Source organism: Cygnus atratus, chromosome 1 (genome assembly GCF_013377495.2).
Source record: "Cygnus atratus isolate AKBS03 ecotype Queensland, Australia chromosome 1, CAtr_DNAZoo_HiC_assembly, whole genome shotgun sequence".
In the NCBI taxonomy this organism is placed as follows: Eukaryota; Metazoa; Chordata; class Aves; order Anseriformes; family Anatidae; genus Cygnus; species Cygnus atratus.
In genome coordinates, this window is record NC_066362.1 from 16,517,221 (window position 1) to 16,535,818 (window position 18,598).

General features: G+C 43.8%; 1 protein-coding gene across 2 annotated transcripts in view; it reads left to right on the forward strand.

Moving 5' to 3' along the window:
• The window catches only part of GRAMD4 (GRAM domain containing 4), a 79,555-nt gene that overhangs the window by 19,400 nt on the left and 41,557 nt on the right, over nucleotides 1-18,598 (forward strand). Inside the window, exons 1-3 of one of the 2 annotated variants that reach the window (XM_050708280.1) lie at nucleotides 20-160; nucleotides 5,113-5,323; nucleotides 13,620-13,740. In XM_050708280.1, coding sequence (XP_050564237.1) covers nucleotides 147-160; nucleotides 5,113-5,323; nucleotides 13,620-13,740 — 346 coding nt within the window. In that variant the 5' untranslated portion in view covers nucleotides 20-146. Of the gene's footprint in view, nucleotides 1-19; nucleotides 161-5,112; nucleotides 5,324-13,619; nucleotides 13,741-18,598 lie in introns of those variants that run through there. The other variant, XM_035549296.2, reaches the window with a different exon arrangement.

Sequence of the window (18,598 nt, forward strand, 5' to 3'; positions counted from 1 at the left end):
AAAACATCCTGGTGTTGACACTTGCCTGTGTTTGTTCACACGCACGCAGTCGTGCTCTTACTGAGTACCAGCACTCTTACCTTTCACTTCTGTAGAAAAACATTTTGAGATTGAAAGGAGGATGTGAAGGAAAATGAGGTGTGAAGATGAGAAACCAGCGGTATGTTAGATTTACTTCGATTCTGTCTGCAGCTTTCTGAAATGCTGTTTTACTAGCAAAAGGAGCACAGGTGCTTCAGTGGTTGCTTCGCTCTGTCAGTTTGCTATGGCCTTTGGACTTTAATACAAAGTTCATCCATAATGTTCTAGCGTTTTGTGTGTGTGTGGTTTTTTTTTTTCTCCCAGGCTCCCAATGAATGCTTGCTGAGGAGATGCTGTTTGACTTTGTGTAGTGGCTCTGCATTTTGTTAACAGATGAGGAAAATGAATCTCAGGGCTGCGAAGCTGAGCCCTTCCTCTGATAAAGTGCACGTTAAACTTTAGTTGTTGAATCTCTGCAAGGTCTGCGAGACCTCATACCTTGATTCAGCATGTTTGTGTGTCACAGACTGGATGTGAAGAGAAAACTGAAACCTCTAAGCAAGTTGTAGGATGCTCTTGTTGGGGGATGAGCCTTCCACAGTCACGCAAGAGCAGATCGTGTTTGTCTCTTCTGCAGGGCAGCAAGTGATGCCGGTGTTAACTGGGACCTGCCAAAAATCTGGCAGTTTGTGGGGGGAGCGGTGCTATGAAGGGGTGAGGGCATTTCCATAGTAGCAAGCCCTGTAACTGATACCCGGTGGATTGCGCTGGGCAGGCGGGCGCTGGGCATTCCCCAGCAGCTGGTTATCTCCTTTCTGAAGCCTCTCTGCAATCACAGGCAGGGAAGCTGCTCCAGATCTCCTTGCAATTTTTATGTGGAAGTTTGGGGAAACCTGAATTTCTCTCCTTATCAGAAGTTGGAATGTGTGTATATGTTGTTTGTGGGGTTGGGATCTTGACATGTTAGTTCAAATGAATATCTGATGGTTATTTTGGGGTTAATTGAGGTCCCAAAAATTTTTCTTCTCTGGCCCTCCGTAAAAGGGGTTAAAAGCTGTAAAAGCAGCTGGGTATTAATGTCAATTAAATAAACCTTTAGAGATATTTTACTGTTCTAGTATTTGTTTGTTTTTCAAATGGGGAAAATGCAGATCTTTTTCACTTATCACGCCCTCCCTATGTCCGTAAGCCGTAGCCTAGTTTGTTACTAGATGATTTGGGACTTCAGGATAATTTTAACAGGCTGGTATTTAATTTTGCTGATTTGACCTCTGCCACTGCAACGAGAGAAATAAAAGCCACCTTCTTAAAAAAAGCCGGGTGCCTGAATAGCCTTGCTTGCAAGCACGTTAATGTAAGATATCCTGACGATATTATGGCAGGGGGTCTGGTAGTATTAATAGATCTGGCTGAGGTGCAACAAAGTTGGACCTAAATCAGTCTTGCAGAGTCAGCGTCTGCCTTGTTGCACTGTGTGCTCTGCGTGACAGAGCTGGACGTGGAAAAGATCTCTCATTGCTTGCGTTAATCGTACAGCATTCGTGTGCAGAAATGATCTTGACCGGGGAGAAGGGATTTGCTTTTATTTTCCTCAAATCAATAGTTTACGAGGGTGATAACAGTCTTATTCGTCATTTTTTTGTAGCATGCTAGTGAGAACAACTGTTGTCACGTTTATGACTGTTAGGAGGTGAGTGTGTGTTCACAGTGCACTAAGTTAAAATGGTTGTGTTTCTTTCTGTTGGTGGTTAGCTTGAAAGAAGAAGGAGATGTGGGCCTTCATTCTTTCTCGTAGCTCTGCAGGTACAAAGCTGCATGCCAGGTTTGGTGTTGCTAGTAGGGGATCTGTCTGAAACAGCCCAAAACCTAGAGCTGAACTAGCTGAGGCTGGGATGTGGTTGGGTAGTGGGGAGAGGGGAAGGGGCTCAATAGCTCTGGTGGTGGAGCAGGTGTTTTGGTATTTAGTTACTGTGTTTTACAGGAAACCTAATTACAGGTCAGAATCCAGTCTTATGTCTTACTAAAGACTCATTTGCTTCCTCAAGCTTAGCTAGGTTTCATCCAAGTCACTTGGAATACAAAATCTCTGAGAAGCTTTTTTTCTAGTGAACATGAAAGTGTTGAAATGTTGCTGTATTTATCGATCTTTGTCTAAAAAAAAAAAAGTTGCTTGTTAGAAGAATAGGATGCTGGCATAAAAAGCCTGTCTTAGAGTGCGTGCTTGGGTTGAGGCCAAGTAATGAGCCTCCATAGGAGTTTGTTGGCAAGCTTAGGTTTTTGCTCGGGATCATCCAATGCAGGTAAGTAATCTGTAAGCCTGGTACACTCGGACAAGTTTCAGACAAAATGTCAATGTTTTAAATTATAACTGAGCAGGTATTTCTATATAACAGCTTCTTGTACTTAAAATACTTTGAAAAATGCATAGGAACGTGATTCTTTACTATTTCTTCTTTTAATGGTCAGCCTGCAGAAAAATATATTAGGAAATACTGACACTGATGGACCAGGGAGGTGATCGTCCCCCTGTACTTGGTCTGGTGAGGCCGCACCTCAAGCACTGTGTTCAGTTTTGGGCCCCTCACTACAAGAAGGACATTGAGGCCCTGGAGCGTGTCTGGAGAAGGGCTACAAAGCTGGTGAAGGGCCTGGAGCACAAGTCCTGTGAGGAGCAGCTGTTGGCACTGGGGTTGTTGTGTCAGGAGAAGAGGAGGCTCAGGGGAGACCTCATTGCTCTCTGCAACTGCCTGAAATGAAGGTGTGGGGAGCTGGGGGTCGGCCTCTTCTCACAGGTAACCAGTGATAGGACTAGAGGGAATGGCCTCAAGTTGTGCCAGGGGAGGTTCAGGCTGGAAATGAGGAGACATTTCTTCTCAGAAAGAGCAGTCAGGCACCGGGACGGGTTGCCCAGGGAGGTGGTGGAGTCACCGTCCCTGGGGGTGTTCAAGGAGAGGTTGGACGTGGTGCTTAGGGACAGGGCTTAGTGGGTGACATTGGTGGTAGGAGTGGTTGGACCAGGTGATCTGGGAGGGCTTTTCCAACCTTAATGACTCTATGATCACTGCCCCATCCGTGTGATTTCTGCCTGTAGCCGTGTTGTTTGAAAGCGATGGCAGGGATGGGGAGCAGAGGGGCTTGGTTTAGAACTGCTTTGGTGTGGGTCTGACCTGCGTCCTAGGTAACACTGGCTGATCGCAGATGGAGATCTCTGAGGCGGGAGGGAGCGTGGTATGTCTGTGCCAGTGCTTATCAGAGGTTTAAACTGCCCTGATAGCATTTGTTCTTGAGTCGCTATTAATAGCAGGGCCTACAGATAGCTCTGGATGTGATAGCTGACAACTTTCCTCATCATATAGGCAATGAATGAGCAGAAGTGTTTCTATTTTAAACTTAGCTTTGACAAGTAATAGAACTTCAAAGAAAAGCGGTTCGTAGAAAATAACCTTGGGGAGAGTTACCACAAGAGGCTGAAGAGGAAGAATAAACATACGGCTGCAACCTTAAGGATCTCCGATAAAGGACGAGGCTGGTTTTTCTTAGCCAGCTGTGCTCTGGGGGATTTGTATTAGTTTCAAACTTCTGTGTTTAAGCTAAGGGTGCTAATAAACCTTGGCAGAGGTGCAAACTAAGGCAGGTTGTGAAGGGAACGATCTGGTTTGAACTTGGTGCGAATAGTTGCTGCAGAAGTGTTGGAGGACCTGCAGGAAAAGAAGAAAAGCTCTGTTGAAACGAGGTTTGTGTTAGGAGGTGATGTGCGGTCGGCTAAGCATGTTTCTTCTAGTGATGAGGAAGGCAATCCTGACTACAGGGAAAGAGGATGGGACGATGATAACGGGAACAAGTGCATCAGTACAGATTTTTTAACTAGCAGAAGTTTTTTGAGGAGAGCATTAGAGCATCCTCTGTATGGAGGTTTCTGAGCTGAAGACCAGAGTTTGCACAAGAAAAAATTGTGGCTGGCTTGCAGTAAACTGCCAGTGGTAGTTTTCTGAAGCGGTAGGATCAAAACCTGACTTTTTTTTTTTTTTTTTTAAGTTGGAGCTTGCGACCTTGGGTACACTGTGTGATAGGTGTAGAGCATTGAATCAGGCTGCTTCAGGGGGTCCAGTTTAAATCATAAGTGATGCAGTGCAGTATCTTAGAAAGCTACAATTACAATAAACTTACATATATTAATTCAGCTTTCTTATATTATCTTTTAAAAAATATATTAGTGGGGTTTCTGAACTATAATTTCAGTTTAAGTTCAAGTATTGCTCGTGTCAATGTCTGGTCCCCAGAAGTGAGGTGTTCTGGGCATTTGCTGTTCCTCCAGATGGGGTAGCATCTGCATGATCTGCAAAAACGCTGGCTGCACCGATGCACTTAACGGTAAACTTTTGCTTATGCTACCTTTAAACAATGTGAAAACATCACTAACAACGCGATTCTCCTTTGTATCTCAAAGGGAGCAATAGAAATCTAGAAAAGGTCCTTAGACAAGTGTGCAAGATTGGTGTGCAAGATTGTCAGCAGTGCTAAGTTTAAGGATTTTGGCTGTGCACTTGAATATGGATTATATCAATTTATCAGTGTAATTTTTGATGGGAGCTCTTCAATAAATCATTATCTTCTTTTTTCTTAGTCTGAAGTAGGAGGGTGATATGATAGCCTTGCTACTCTTTTTCTCCATTTTTTTCAGGGAATTTAGGGATAAGTTGTGATGCTTAGTGGATTTTCATGCCTTTGATTAGAAATGTCAGCAAGCTGAAGAATGTAGACTTAACTAAAGGTTTTTTTGTTTAAAGTAAGCTGTTAAGAACAGACTTTTTAATCTTTGTTTGGGGTGCAGGTTGTGAGCTTGTGTCCATCCTGTCTTTAAAAACAGACCTGAGAAAGAGGCTGTAATAGTGGGGGAAGGCGATAAATTACCAACTAATGAAAACCACTCATCTGTTAAAAATGTCTTTAAAAAGGATATGCTGCAAATTGTTTCTCCTCCAGGGGCAAGAAGACACTTGTAAAAATGGTTAGAGGTAGCTAATGATCAGAATGTGTTTCTAGGTTTGTTGCAAGTCTTCTAAAGTACTCCTGATGTTTTGTTTCTTGCAGAGACTCCAACCGTCATGTTAAGGTAAAGCAGAAAAGTGCAGTGCTGAACATGCTAAAGAAGTTGGACAAAATAAGGTTCAGAGGTCACAAGAGAGATGAGTTCCTTGATTTAGCAGAGTCTCCAAATGCTTCTGACACTGAATGTGGAGATGAAATCCCGGTGAAAATACCTCGAACATCAGCCCGAGACAATGAAGAGCTGAGAGACCCTGTAAGTACTTGGTTTGTTTAAGTGTCACTATATTATGTTGTATTGTTCTCGCATAGAAAAAAAAACAAACAACCAGAAATCTGTAATTCCTTGCCCCTGTATTTTGGATTTAACAGTTGAAGATGTGTGCATTAGGAATAAAGCTATTTGAGTACGCTTCCATTTTATGGAAATATCAAAGTCATTTCTTAATATTAGGATTCCCTCTTTCTGCTATTGCTTTTAGATGTTGTAGGTTGGAGGGTTTGATGGGCTTTTGGCGGGTCTGTTAACCTTGGATGTGCTTCTGAATGGTGTCAAGTTTTATTTGTTGTGTTAAAATACTAACAAATAAATATGAAGGAAAGACATCTAGATGCTTTTCAGCCTGAAAAACTCAGACCTGCTCAGATGCCACTGGCCAGGACTGTAGGCGGATGGTTTCTGATGGCGTCGCTTAGAGGGTCACGCCGCCTTGCTCCGTGCTGTGATGTTGTGTCCAGTGACACTGCCCTGTCACAGTGCTGGCTGAACCCTCTGCAAGACTCCTCAGTTACGACAACTTTTTGGCATTTGTAAGCAGAAGCATCCCAATGGAACTGTCATTTTTAAACAGCGAATGTTTCAGGAGATGTTGAATATCGGTTTAAGAAAAGAAATAAAGAATCCTCCTTTAACTTCTGAAATGGCTGTGGCTTCTTGAGCTTGGACTCGTGGGTACAATCTAAATTACAGCGTGGCAATTTAACTGTTGAAGTTGGAATTCGTAGCTCTCTGGGAACTCACCACGCAGTTTTTGTCCCCACGTGTGGTCGGTCCAGCTGCTGTCTGAAAGCTCACATTTCCAGCAGCACAGGGCGTGCTCGCTGCTTAGAGGAGTTAAACTGAAAGCTTTCGAACTGTGTAAGGTTGAGCATTTCCTCTGGGGTTGGCAGCTTGTGTCCTTCTCAGTGGCTGTTAGTTTTGCTGCTGTTTGTTTTTAACTAGAATTTTCTTGTATAGCATCGCATACAGTGTGCTTATATGGAGCTGTTTTGCCAGATTTTTCCTATGATCACGGAACAAACAAGTGGTAATGACAGAGCATTTTCTGCCACAAAAAGTCTATTGTATTCATATCCTCAAGCTCCTCACACAAGGAAGGTCTTTTTGAATGCCTTTCCTTCGCTTTTATTGTGCTGAAGACATCTGTCACTTGTTAATAAGTATGGATTGTATGTACTGACTATACTCTGTGTTTCTGCCCTTCCAACGTGGTATTTTCTGAGCTTGTTTTAGGTAAATACTGGCTATTTTCATTAAATTACGGCATTATATTAATGTGGGGAGAGCAGGGAATGTGATTTGTCAGGACAATGTGTATGGCAGGATTAGAGCTACAGAAAGATCTGAATTAAAGCCCAGATAGTATTTTCTGTGATTCTTTAGGAGGACAGTAGATGCAAGGCGGTGTGGCAGAAGGAATCAGGTAGTAAACCCACAGTTTTGGCTAGCAATAGAGCCTCACAGCTACACATCTTTGGTCGTGGTAGTCTACTTTCTCAGCACACAGAACTGAACAATTTGAGAAAACAATCGGAAGAGAAGCACTTTGCTCTCTGGCTGATTAAACAGGCTGTCCTGATCTAACTCCATGGGATACAGTTGAGCGTAGCTATTTAAAAACAGAGGGAAAGGGGGGGGAAAGCAGGAACAGTATCAAACTTGTTATTTTGCCCTGCTCATGGTGTTAGTGAGTTCCAAAGCCAGTGTGATGCTGGAACTGGGTAAGAGCAGCAGCTGTGTTACAAATACTGGCCAAACAAGCAAACTTGTATGAGGAAAGAGACCTGGAGTATAAGGGATAGGTTTCACATGGGAAGTTTCGGGGATTAGCACTTGGCTCTGGCAGCCATCTGTCCCCCTAAGTGCTGCTGCCCATCCGTAAAATGAAGGGTGAAGAAATAATCCCCTATGCTGCAGAGGTGACAGGAGTACCAAAAGTAATTCTTGTATGTTTGAGTCAATATTAAGGTAGTGCCTGAGACTGCGTGTACAGAGGGATTCTTAATTATTTCTGTTTCTTACTGCCATCAGATTCTTGAGTTCTGCCCGAATTATTTTTAAGTCAGTGACTAAAACTCAGATCTTAAATTGGTTATACAGGGTTGTTGTCTTTCATAGGCCTTGAAAGCAGCACGGCATTATACTGTGATTATGCTGTCTGGAAGAGGGACCATGAAAAGACCCAGTTGTGTTGATTTCTTCCTGCTGAATACTTCAGGGAGTTGTTCAAAGCATGCAGAAGTCAATGCAAGTCTCATGCATAAATGGAAGCTAGGCCGTATGTCTTTTCATACACATGCGACCTGGTGCTGTACTTTCACTTCTCCTGCTTCACTGTTTCTCTGAAAATCTGCATGCAGAACTGGTGGGCTTGGGAGAGCAAGATTAGTGGCTTAGAAAAGAGCACAGGCATGCAGAATTTGAGTCCCAGTCCTCTTAGCTGCATCTTCAGTACCCAGATGTCATTGACTCCACTGTCAGCCATTCTCTTGTCAAAGGCTTCATCTCTGCCCCTCCCTACTTCTTTTTTTTTTTTTTTTTTTAATTTTCAGTCTGGTGTATTAATCATTGCAGAGCCATTAAAGAAAGATCTTGGTCTATTAGAACAGTGCAGCACAGTCACATGAATGAAAGGCCCTTCTGTACTGTGCCTCAGGGGTACAGAGTGCACATTGGAAATGTGCAGATTAGTTGCCTCTTCTTTATGGATGTGTCTGAACTTGTCGAGCATATGCAAAAACTTGCCACAAATGGAGGTTTTAGAGGGAAATGCCTTGTCTTAAAAGCTTGTAGCTGCAGAGCTCTGTCTGCAAAGAAAAGCATCCTCTGGGATATACCTCCAGGAACTTAGGTGAGTGCTCAGTCACAAGCCACAAATACAGCAGTGGGAGCTAGACCCAGCGCTTCACATCTTACAGAAGTAGCCCATGCAGAATTTCCATCCTCTGAACAGACAGAAGGGATGATCAGATAAGGGAATCTTATTCTCTGTCTCACAACTGTGAGCTTTACCTAGGTAGTTCTATAATAAACATCCAAACTGGTGTTTGGGTAAAGCAGCGGTTCCATAAGAACAGCTAGTTACTGCTAGGAGAGCCCTGGAGTTTGAAGATTTGTTATTTTTCTTTGAATTCTGTTCTGAGGCTCTGTTCAAAATGCATCTTGCTCTTGATTTGAACGAGCTTGCTCTCAGCTACGGGCTGTCCATTTGCTTGTGTGGGTACTTCTCCTGTCTCTTGTTTAAGTGCCCTTACTACCTGGTATTTCTGGGATAGCAGATGTTTTCTAGGGTTTCTGTGGGTACCTGGACACTGTGATCAAATCTAGCCCGGACAGCTGTCTTGGTTAACAAGTTAACTCTTTGCTAAGCATCTTTCAGGTCAGCATCTTCCCAGATTCTTCCTTCCTTCCCACTTCAGCAGTAGTTTTTTGTAAACGTTGGACATTCAGCACCATATGCAGCGCTGTTATTTCAGCATTGCTTTGTCAAAACACCACAATCAAAGGAACAGGTGGAGTGGGTAAGCTGGTCCATTCCATCTTCCTTGTAGTGAATGTATTAGCATTACTCATGTTGTGATGTGGGAAGTTAACATAATTTGGGAATTATGCGAATAATTCACTTTGCTCAATTAATTAAAGTCCCCTGTATTCAGTGCTGTCACAGTTTCCTATTCTGTAGGTGCAACATGGGTTTCTTTCTCTTAATCCCAATTCTTGTATTTGGCAGCACCTAAAAAAGCAAAAAAGCTTTAAACCACTGCAGATGTTCAGGGAGCGGGGCTGTACCCTGAAAATCCTAGCCCTTCCTTGTATTTGCCAGTTCTGGCTTGTCTTGCCTCTTCTGAAGTTGTCTCATCATTTTGTGCTATAGATGAATTTATGTACTGTTAATGTGAAAAATGTTCCATTTTTATAAGAAGGAGAAAACATCCAGTACTGCGTGCGGCGAACTCGCTGCAGCGGAGGATCACGTCCCCTTCGGCAAAAGGGAGAAGGAACACATCTGTGTTTCAGCCCGTGGAGGTTCTGCACCGACCTCGCAGCGAGAATTGCAAATTGAAGCTCTCTTGTACCTGGCATATTGTACTGCAAGCAGTCTAATCTACTTAGGCAAGTTCCCTGGCAGTGCACTAGGATTAAATGTGAATTATTATGGCGCAGAAAACATTAATTTAATTGCTGTTCCAGTACAGTTTGGCTTTTCCTGAAACATGACAATTGAAACCTTAAACACTTTTGTATCAGTTGCCTCATTTACAACAATATGAAGATACAGAGAATGATGCAAACATTACGGTTAAGATACTAAAAGTCTCTAAACCAGGCTAACACTAGATTTGTCTTTTTTCTTTTTAAGTTTATGCAAAATATAGCAGTGCTCTGGGAGCTACCCGGTCCGGGTGTGCTTCCCAGAATAGCTATTAAGGATTAACAGTTCACGCAGGTGCTTTTGTTCTCGAGCAGTCTGGCTGGGTGTTTTTCCTTTCCTTACACCAGGTACGTGCAGCAGCCATGGTGAACCCACTCTTCATGAGAATTCTCCACGTGCAATGTGAGCTGAGAAACCCGGGGCACTCAATTCCGTAGCATGTGGGTATATCAGGAAAGTAATCCAGGAGTTGTATGCACTGTGGGTGTTCTTCATGTGGCGTTGGGGGTTTTGCTGGGTGAGAGGAGCGAAGGGCAGGACGTTGTGTCTGAGCTAGAGTCTCCCTAGGTCCGGCAACCATTGCCTTGGGCAAATTGCAGCTAAAATGACGGTCATCTGTACCTGTGCTGCACCAGCATTTGCTTCGTTTGGGAATTGCTCCTCTCTAACAGGTTAATTACAAACCTGGAAATGAGACTGGCATCGTGTTAGGTAGTCCTAGAGAAAAATCATCTCTCTGCGATGTAGTGAAAGAGATGGACAGTTGCTTTTCTACATAACGCTGAAATGTACTGCCCTGCAGATGGAGAAGACAGATCCGTATTTGCTCAGTGAAGAAGTTACCGAGACCCTTGCTACAGGTGCGTACTGGTGGTGTTCTTGGAGCTCAGTGCACAGAACAAAATGCCAGGGCTGGCAGGATGGAGGGGGCTGTGGGTGGGGAAGGCAAAGCGCTCTCAGGTTGAGAGGTGCTGTCACAAAAAGCCCAAACTGGTGATGGCTGTAAGAACGCATTTGTGGGTCGATGAGATGTGGTTTTTCAGATCCGGAGCTGTATGTGGCTTGGAGCAGGAACTCAGACCTCTGACAGCGGGTTAGAGATAGTCTGTCGTCATCAGAAATCTTCCTTTAACCCCTCTGACTGCAAGTCTTCCTGCTTGACTCCGTGGCATTTTGCTGCCCTCCTAGGCACTGTGCAGCCCTCTGTGCTAACTAATAGTGATTGCCAACATTTTAAGAGGGTTCTTGTGTCAGATACTGTCCAAGCTGGGAAGGCAGAAGGGGATGGAAAAGCAGAAATCTGTGGAAGGCTTTAAGGCTTTTACTGAGTCATGCAGAAGCAAGAAGGGCACCTGTACGGTAAAGTTTAGTTAATCCAAGTCCCTGCACTATCCTACAAAGGCAGCAGAAGAAAGCAACATTATTACCCAGTTAACACTGGAATTATAAGAGCATTTTTTTGTTAACCTGAGTGGAGTCAATTATGCCTACTTCAGGCAGAGGTAGATGGTTGTTTAATGCAGAGGCAGGCGGTTGACCTCTGGTGAATGTGACAGCCTTATTTCTTATCTTTTTAGCCCATTAACACCTCTTGACAGAACAAGGTGTGTTGGTGTGGAGAAAAATGTGGGACAGAAGAACTGCTTAAAAGTCTCCCATAAATGTCTGCTTAAATGTCTCCCATATCTCTTTCCTGTAAATACTTGGTTTTCTGAGCACTGCTAGATTGTATTCATTAGCACACCGTGGCCTCACTAATTTTGGAAAGAGGGCCCTATTTTCCACCAAACTTGTCTCGCTGTGTATCTTCCTATTCTGGTTAAACCTTTTTATTATTATAAAACAATTGTGTGATCTTGCTCCTAGCATTCTTAGCAAGCAGCCCTATGTTTTAACTTGTCTTGTTATTTTTCCTGACTTAGAAGGTCAACGTGAACATTTTGGGTTAGATTAATTATGTGTACCTGCTGGTTTTTAACCCATTAACTAATGTCAGAGTTCTTGGGCCTAATGCTTTAGCAGATGTACACGTTTGTAGACTTTCCATATGAACCTTTTCCACCCTTACCATTATGTCCCCAGTGCTGTGTGCACTTTTTGCCTTTTCCTGCTTCCTAAAAGGTTCAGCTGAAGTATCCGGGGCCTTAATTAGGTTTAGCATCACTGAAGAGTCGGAAGTGGAGTTGCTTCTCCTAGCTGGGTTTCTGAAATGCAGCCCACCTCAGGGGGAAATAACTGGAAGGATCTGCTGACTTCTGCCACGCCTTCCTCTTTGGGGCTCTGTCTGGCAAGCGTTAATACTGAATCCTGCAGCAGTGGGCACACATGATGCAGGTTTATAGACGAGGAAACACCGAGGTTACTCACGATCCCGTGCTCGTGGAGCTGTTACTCTTCAGCAGAGGCCGGAGCGGTGGCAAGTAGCCCGTCCTACTGCGCCTTGCTGGCCGGGGGGCACCCGTGGATGGGAAACCTGGTGCGTGCAGATTTCTGCAGCTCCCCGAGCCAGGACTGCTGCGGGGTCAGTCTGTCGGTCAGTCAGTCTGTCTGCCGTGGCGTGGTGCGGGGATGCTCGTGCTCCGAGGTGGGGAGCAGCACGGGGACGCTGCTGGGCGAGCAGCCTCTTGTCATCAGGGCCGGCAGCTTGGCGGGGCTGCGTGGGTGTCACCGTGCCGCTTTCGGGGCTGGAAATAGCGTCCCTGCTCGGCACAGCATGAAACAAGCCCAGGTGGGGAGCTGGTGCCAGGTAGGTGTCATGCCGTAAATGCCCACTGCGTCCTAGTTTGCCTGCACTGACAAGTTCTGAGGCATAAACCCAGCTCGAGCAAGAAAACAGATGTTTAACGGGGATCTCCACACCGCTTTATTTGAACGGTGAGAATCAGTCCCAACAGTGAAAGCGCTTTGCTGTCAGTGAGCTTTCTGTGCATCTTTCCTGAAAGCTAGAAAATGTATTTTAATTAACTTTCTTGTAAATTAGCCGAGTTTATGTAAGTATGTAATTAAACTGTCGTGGTTAAATGTATGTAACCGACTGTGGAAAGCAGTACAGTCTGTATGTTTTCAGAGGTAAACAAAGGGTGGGGAAATGCTTAAGATAAATCCCTTTTTGTCGTAAAATCCTTTTCAAGATGTGGGTTCCTGTAATCTAGTGCTTCAGCTTGGGGTGTAAGCTGTTGGAGAAGCCCCCGTAATCCTCACTGATGGATTTAGGGCCAGTGGGAACCGCACACGGGGCCTAAGCCTGCACTGCCAAGGAGGTGCCCTCGGCCACCCCTTCCCCTGCCTTTTGAAAATGCTCGCTTTAGGAGAAATGGGCAGCAGCACCTGCCTTCTGCTGCGTGGGTTCGTTTTTTTTCCTCTGCTGGCTTTGTGGAGGTGGCAGTTGTCACTGCTGTTCTTCTGAACTGATCACGTTGCTCTTTAATTCTTGTGCTGTGCAGTATTTCCAGCGCTCGGGGGGCCTGTTGGTGACAGCAGTAAATCAGTCAGGTCACAGTCTCCTGACCTGCCCCTCTTGTGGTCCTCCTGGAAGGTCTTTTGGGCGCCAACCACATCCCTCAGCAGTAAGTGGGCAGTGCTGGAGGAGGGGGACTGGCGGTCCCCTGCTTGCAGAGAGGCTGCAGTCTTCGCAGTTACACGTCACATGAACGGTTACGCAGAATACAACATGTGCTTCCGAATAACTCAGTGAATATCTAGAAAACTATTTCTTCTGCTAGTTTCATAATTTTATATGTTAGTGTGTTGCGTTCACCCTTCATTGAATGGGAAGAGGAGAGGGATAGTATAAATGTGCCTTTTTAAAACATGTGAAGAAAGGATAAAATGATGATGCAGCAGAACTGGTAAGGGGGCAAAAAAAAATGTCTGTTTTGTGTAACTCCCTGAGGTTGCATAAGTGCCATCTGTAAATTCACATGGGAGAGGAGATGCTGTGCACTGCATTAGTTTCCACTCATTTTGGCAGTTTAACGCCGAATAAGAGGCACGCCGACTTGTTGATACTTGCATGTTTCTCCCCTGGCCGGCTGTTTACTGCCCCAGAAGTAAGTTGATATATTTAAATGACCCAAAAATGTGCCTCTGAGCTGTCAGTATGTTCTGGCTTTCTTATAGGCTGGTCCAGGGACCATCATCATGGCTTCAGGAGTCCAGGATTTTAACAGAACGGAGTCTGACAGGCTGAATGAGATCAAAGGTCACCTGGAAATAGCCTTACTGGAAAAACACTTTTTGCGTAAGTATAAAATTAATGTTCCATGGAAATGAGTGGCTTAGGCCTGCTGGAAAAAAAGGCTTGGTGTATTGGTGTATGTTCTCCAAAACTGCAGAAGTAGCCATCGGAATTCTGTGGTGTGTCGATGCGTGGATAATGCATGGGCTGACATTTCTTTAGGAAGAACGTAGCATTCCCAAGGTTACCAGGTCATTTAAATATTTTTTTCCTTGTTGCATTCCTCACAGCATACATCACTACATGACAAAAGCTACTTATGTGAAGTCTCACTGTTGACATCTTCAGGTTATCTTAGAATTAAGCCAGCATTACTGGTGATTGCAGTAAGTGTGTTCTGTCTAGTCATAGTTGTAAGAAATAAGATTTCTGAAGGGACAACCGGTGCATTTCCTTGTAAGCTGTTTCGACAAGTGAAGTAGGCTAAAACACATTTCTTTAGTAATATAGGAAATACTGATAAGTATTTCTGGTATTAAAAAAAAACAACAGATGAAAGTCTTTGTAGATGTGGTATTACTTGTTTGGTTGTATATATATGTGTATGAATGACTCTGTGTGTGTTTGTGTATGTATGATGAAGTCCTCATGCACAGCTAGAAGCACCTATAAGACTTTTGGGATTATATTTCAACAGATCTAACTTTGGTAGTTAAAACCAAAAAAAAAAAAAAAAGAAGAAGATAAACATTCCTTTAAGTTGATAGAAAGAGAGTTCTCTAACAAGTGGAGGTCTTGCTCAATTGCTTCCGCAGATGGTCATTTTACTGGATAATTTTTGAACTTCAGAATAGGAAGGCTGTTTTTATGTGCGCAAGGCTTGTTAAATGTTTTCTGAAGGTAAAAATAACAAGGTTATAGATTGTATTCAATAACTAGATTATAATCTAACAATAATTTAAGACTTGTATTTTATCTTCAGCATGCTCTCAAGGACTTGGAATTAATTTTCTGTGGCTTGTTTATCCTTTGACAATATTTCTTTGATGTTTTATTCCCCCGAGTGCAAGAGGGAGGCATGATAAAGGAAGCTGGGCAAGAATTTATAGTGAGTTGATACCAGTTTCCACTGATACCTGGAAGAGGTATCATGATTGGTATATCAATCAAAAACTGAAAGCTCTGAATTGGCTTGCTGGTTTGATGATTTATTTCAATTCTTATTTGTCTGTGCAGCACAGAAGTTACCTCATACTTCCTACGTTCCCGAAGATGTATTGCTTAAGCTGCTGTTGACAAATTGTTCTTTAAACTATATGGGACCTGCCTGATTTCCTAATGTAATCTGGTGTGCAAGAGAAACGGTAGGGCTTCCCAGAACTGATTTCTGGTTTGAAGTAGGGTCTACATTTTGCTACTAAAACATTGTATGGTCGCCAAACACTTCCATAGCTGGCGAATCCATTTGCAGTCCTTAGTGTGTGGTTACAGTGACTGTGTACGGCACACATTTTGGGGAATATTTTCACTCTTCAGGTTCATGCTGTAGTCTGAAAACCTTCTGATCAACCACTTCAACATTTCTAGCTGAATCGTTTCCTTTTGCAGGGACGTTTATAACAAACCCCCAGGTAGAGGGTAACGAAGCTCACTGTTTCACGTGGCCTTCCATCAGATGTTTGGAGGTTCATGCCAACAGGGGTAGCGCTGGTGGCGAGTCAGTCTCACTCCAGCCCTTACTGCTGGGTCAAGAGCTCTTTATCGAAGCCTTATCTTTGCTTTAGCTGCACTTAGTCTTGTCCTGGCAAATTGGTTGCAGCTCTGTACAGAAAAACAAAAGAATGGTCAGCTGGTAGAGGAGTAAGCACAGTAAAGCTCATTCCTTACTCCCACCCCCCTCACAATTTTGGGCTGAAATACATAACTGTTTGCCAGTTGGAATGAAGTAGGAGCTGACTTTTTTGGGTACGGTTGCTGTATTTGTTAATCCCTTCCTTCTTTTCTACGAGGTTAGTGTGTTTTCTTTTTGGTACTAGAAATGCTTCATAATGTTTTTTTCTTCCCAAAATTGAACTGACAGTGAGCAGAAAAACATTCTTGAAATGTGCAGTTTGTTTGCTTTAATTTGCCCTTGGAAGGAAGCCTGTTTCTTTTCTAATCATACTGCTTCAATAGAAGTTTTTTAAGAAGGCGATTAACTCAGCCATATTTGCGTACTACTACTACCTTTTTTTTTTTTTTTTTAATATGGAATACCTTGAGGACACTTTTCTAGAACTATATTTTTACCTAAACAGTTTGTCATTTCCTCTTATTCCATTTCCCCTGGTTAGGTATACCCCTCACCGTACAAGATGTGTAACATGCACGATACAGCCACAGCTCGGTATTAGTGTATAGTTGCAAGTGTCTGGCTCAGGGAGAAGCAAGCTGCTGGTCCTCTCTAAACTCCATTCAATCATTAAAAGGCACAAGTAAAAAGTGCAGGTAGGCTCAGGAATGTTTTCAGTGAAACGCATCCAGTCCTAACTGTAGCCTCTAAAAGCTGGAGAGGAAATCTAAAGAAAATACTCGGCACGCACACGCACGCTTGCCTAAATGGAGGATATCTTCATCTAAGATGCCAGATGAATCTCTTCCTTAATGGCAATATAAAAATCCAGGGAGGTGAAGCAGGAGAGGAGTTTATTAGCATGTTGCATCGCTGTAAATGCAAGTAAAATGCGACTGGAGACGTGAGGATTTTAATCTCCGGGCTGACAAGAGAATGAGGCACGAGGAGGAAGGGATCCTAGGTAATGACATCTTAAACAAGGGGAGGATCATCTTGACTCTTCCAGGCAAAAGGGCTAAAGTTGCTTTTCCTGTCTGTGCAGGAATGTTCTTAGTCTGTCTGTTAACCTAATGGGGCCTTCTGAGCCTTGTTACAGGAATGATGACAACACGCATTTTGGGGAGAGCGAGACTGCAACGTCGGAGTGGATGACTCAGTGATTCGTTCCTGCAGAACAATGCTGAAATGCCTGCTGAATGAAAAGAGCAAAAAGCTTAGTCTGCCGGAAACTCCAAATGGAAGTGGAAGAAAAAAAACTGGTTTGGGGCTGTCACCGTCATAATTACACATTTGTAAAGGGCTGCATGTTACTACAGCCTTGTTTTGGTGCGTACCAACGCAACCTGGGTGCCAGCTGAGGGTTCGGATTTGGAAGGTAGCTACTGAACTGGGGCAGCTGGATTAATGTGCTAAGGTTAGTAGGGTTTTGGTCTATAGTCTATATGTATATATAGTAAATATAACATATATATATATAGTAATATGGTCTATATTTATTCTCTTGAGCCATACATCGCTTAATACAGATGAACAAATGCTTGAACACCTCTTATGATGTATAACACGCTATGACAGATAACTTTTAGAGCTTCCATTTCAAAATCTGGTTGCATCTAAGCAAGAAATAACAGCTCGCTTGCTGCTCTTGCATTTGGAAGGCAAAACGATAGGCAGTATCTTTCTGGGTTTGCACCTCCCTGGGGGAAATGCTCTGCTTTTCTTCTGGTACTGCCTGTGCCCGGTTACGGAGGGCAGTTCTGCAGCTGGTATCAGCACTGTGGTCCCTGTGCTAGAGGCATGTTTTGTGGGCCTGCATACATCCTGTGGCTCCTATGTGTTAGCTAATTCTCACTCAAGGATGTTCAAACCTTTTGCAATGCTAATTTTAGCAGCTCAGGGAAGAGGAGGAGGCGCGGCAGCAAGTAAGCGTAAACAACCCGGGTGACTTAGGGAAGAGGGTGAGTCAGGAACTGATAAACTGAAGAAACCCTGCATGAGGATGAAAGGCTTGGGGAGGAAATAAAATCCTCTCCCACGAGGGTTTTGCATTTCTCTCTGTTCTGCAGGCCGGGGCAGGAGTCCCTAGGGACCTAAAACAAACAAACAAACAAATCCTACTGGGTTTGGTTATGATTTTTATAACGATGTTAAAGAACTACATTAAAAATGCTTCTTTCCTATTAAAATTTGTGCTGAACTTCCCTCCCCCCCACACTCTTGATTCTCACGTGCCTTTTTAAGCCACGTATGTTTAGTATTAGTTACTGTTAACAGTTATTTTCTCTGACTTCTGCTGTTTTGGTATAAATGACCCAACGATGGTTTTTAGGAAGAGCAAACCAGCAGAATGGAAGGAGGGCTCCAGAAACCTGCATGTGGCCTTCAGGCAGATCTGGGATGTTAGAAAGTGCCAGCTTAGGGGCAGTGTGTGTGGTACTGGTGTGTGACCAGCAAATAAACTGTACCAAGAAGTCCTGCTCTGCACAGAGATGTGAATAGCTCCGGGAACAGCCGTAGTAATTGTATGCAACAAATACACTTGACTGTAAAGTGAAGTCAGAGTCGTGTTACGGACTGTGTCAGAGTGCCCTTGGTGTGACTGCTCCTGATGTGAGGGTCAAATACCTGCTGCAGCAGCAGAGCTGGAGGACAGCAGAGGAACAGTTTCAGTGCATCGTTTCTGCTCTCTTCTTACTGACTCAGCAGCCTACAGTCACCTTTGGTTCACAAATCTAGAAGTAGACTAAAAGCTGATAATGCAGCATGGGCTTCTGAAGCTGATGCTGGTGAACACCAAGGGCTTATCACATGCTCTGCTCCTTCCCCTAAGCCTTGTTTCTTTCAGCTCAACATCCTGGGCTCCCAGGTGCTGACAGGGGTGTTCCTCGAGCTTGCGAAGTTTCTCTGGTGAGATCTGTAGTTTGCATATGAGGACTTGTGGGGAATCTTCCTGAACATTTTCCCTGGGCACCCAGAGAAGCAACAAGGAAAAATACGTGAGTGCAGCAGAGCTGTCTGCTCACCAGAGCTGCTCTCACTTTCTTCTGTGTTAAAATAATGTTCAGATGATTTTCTAGGTCTGACTTT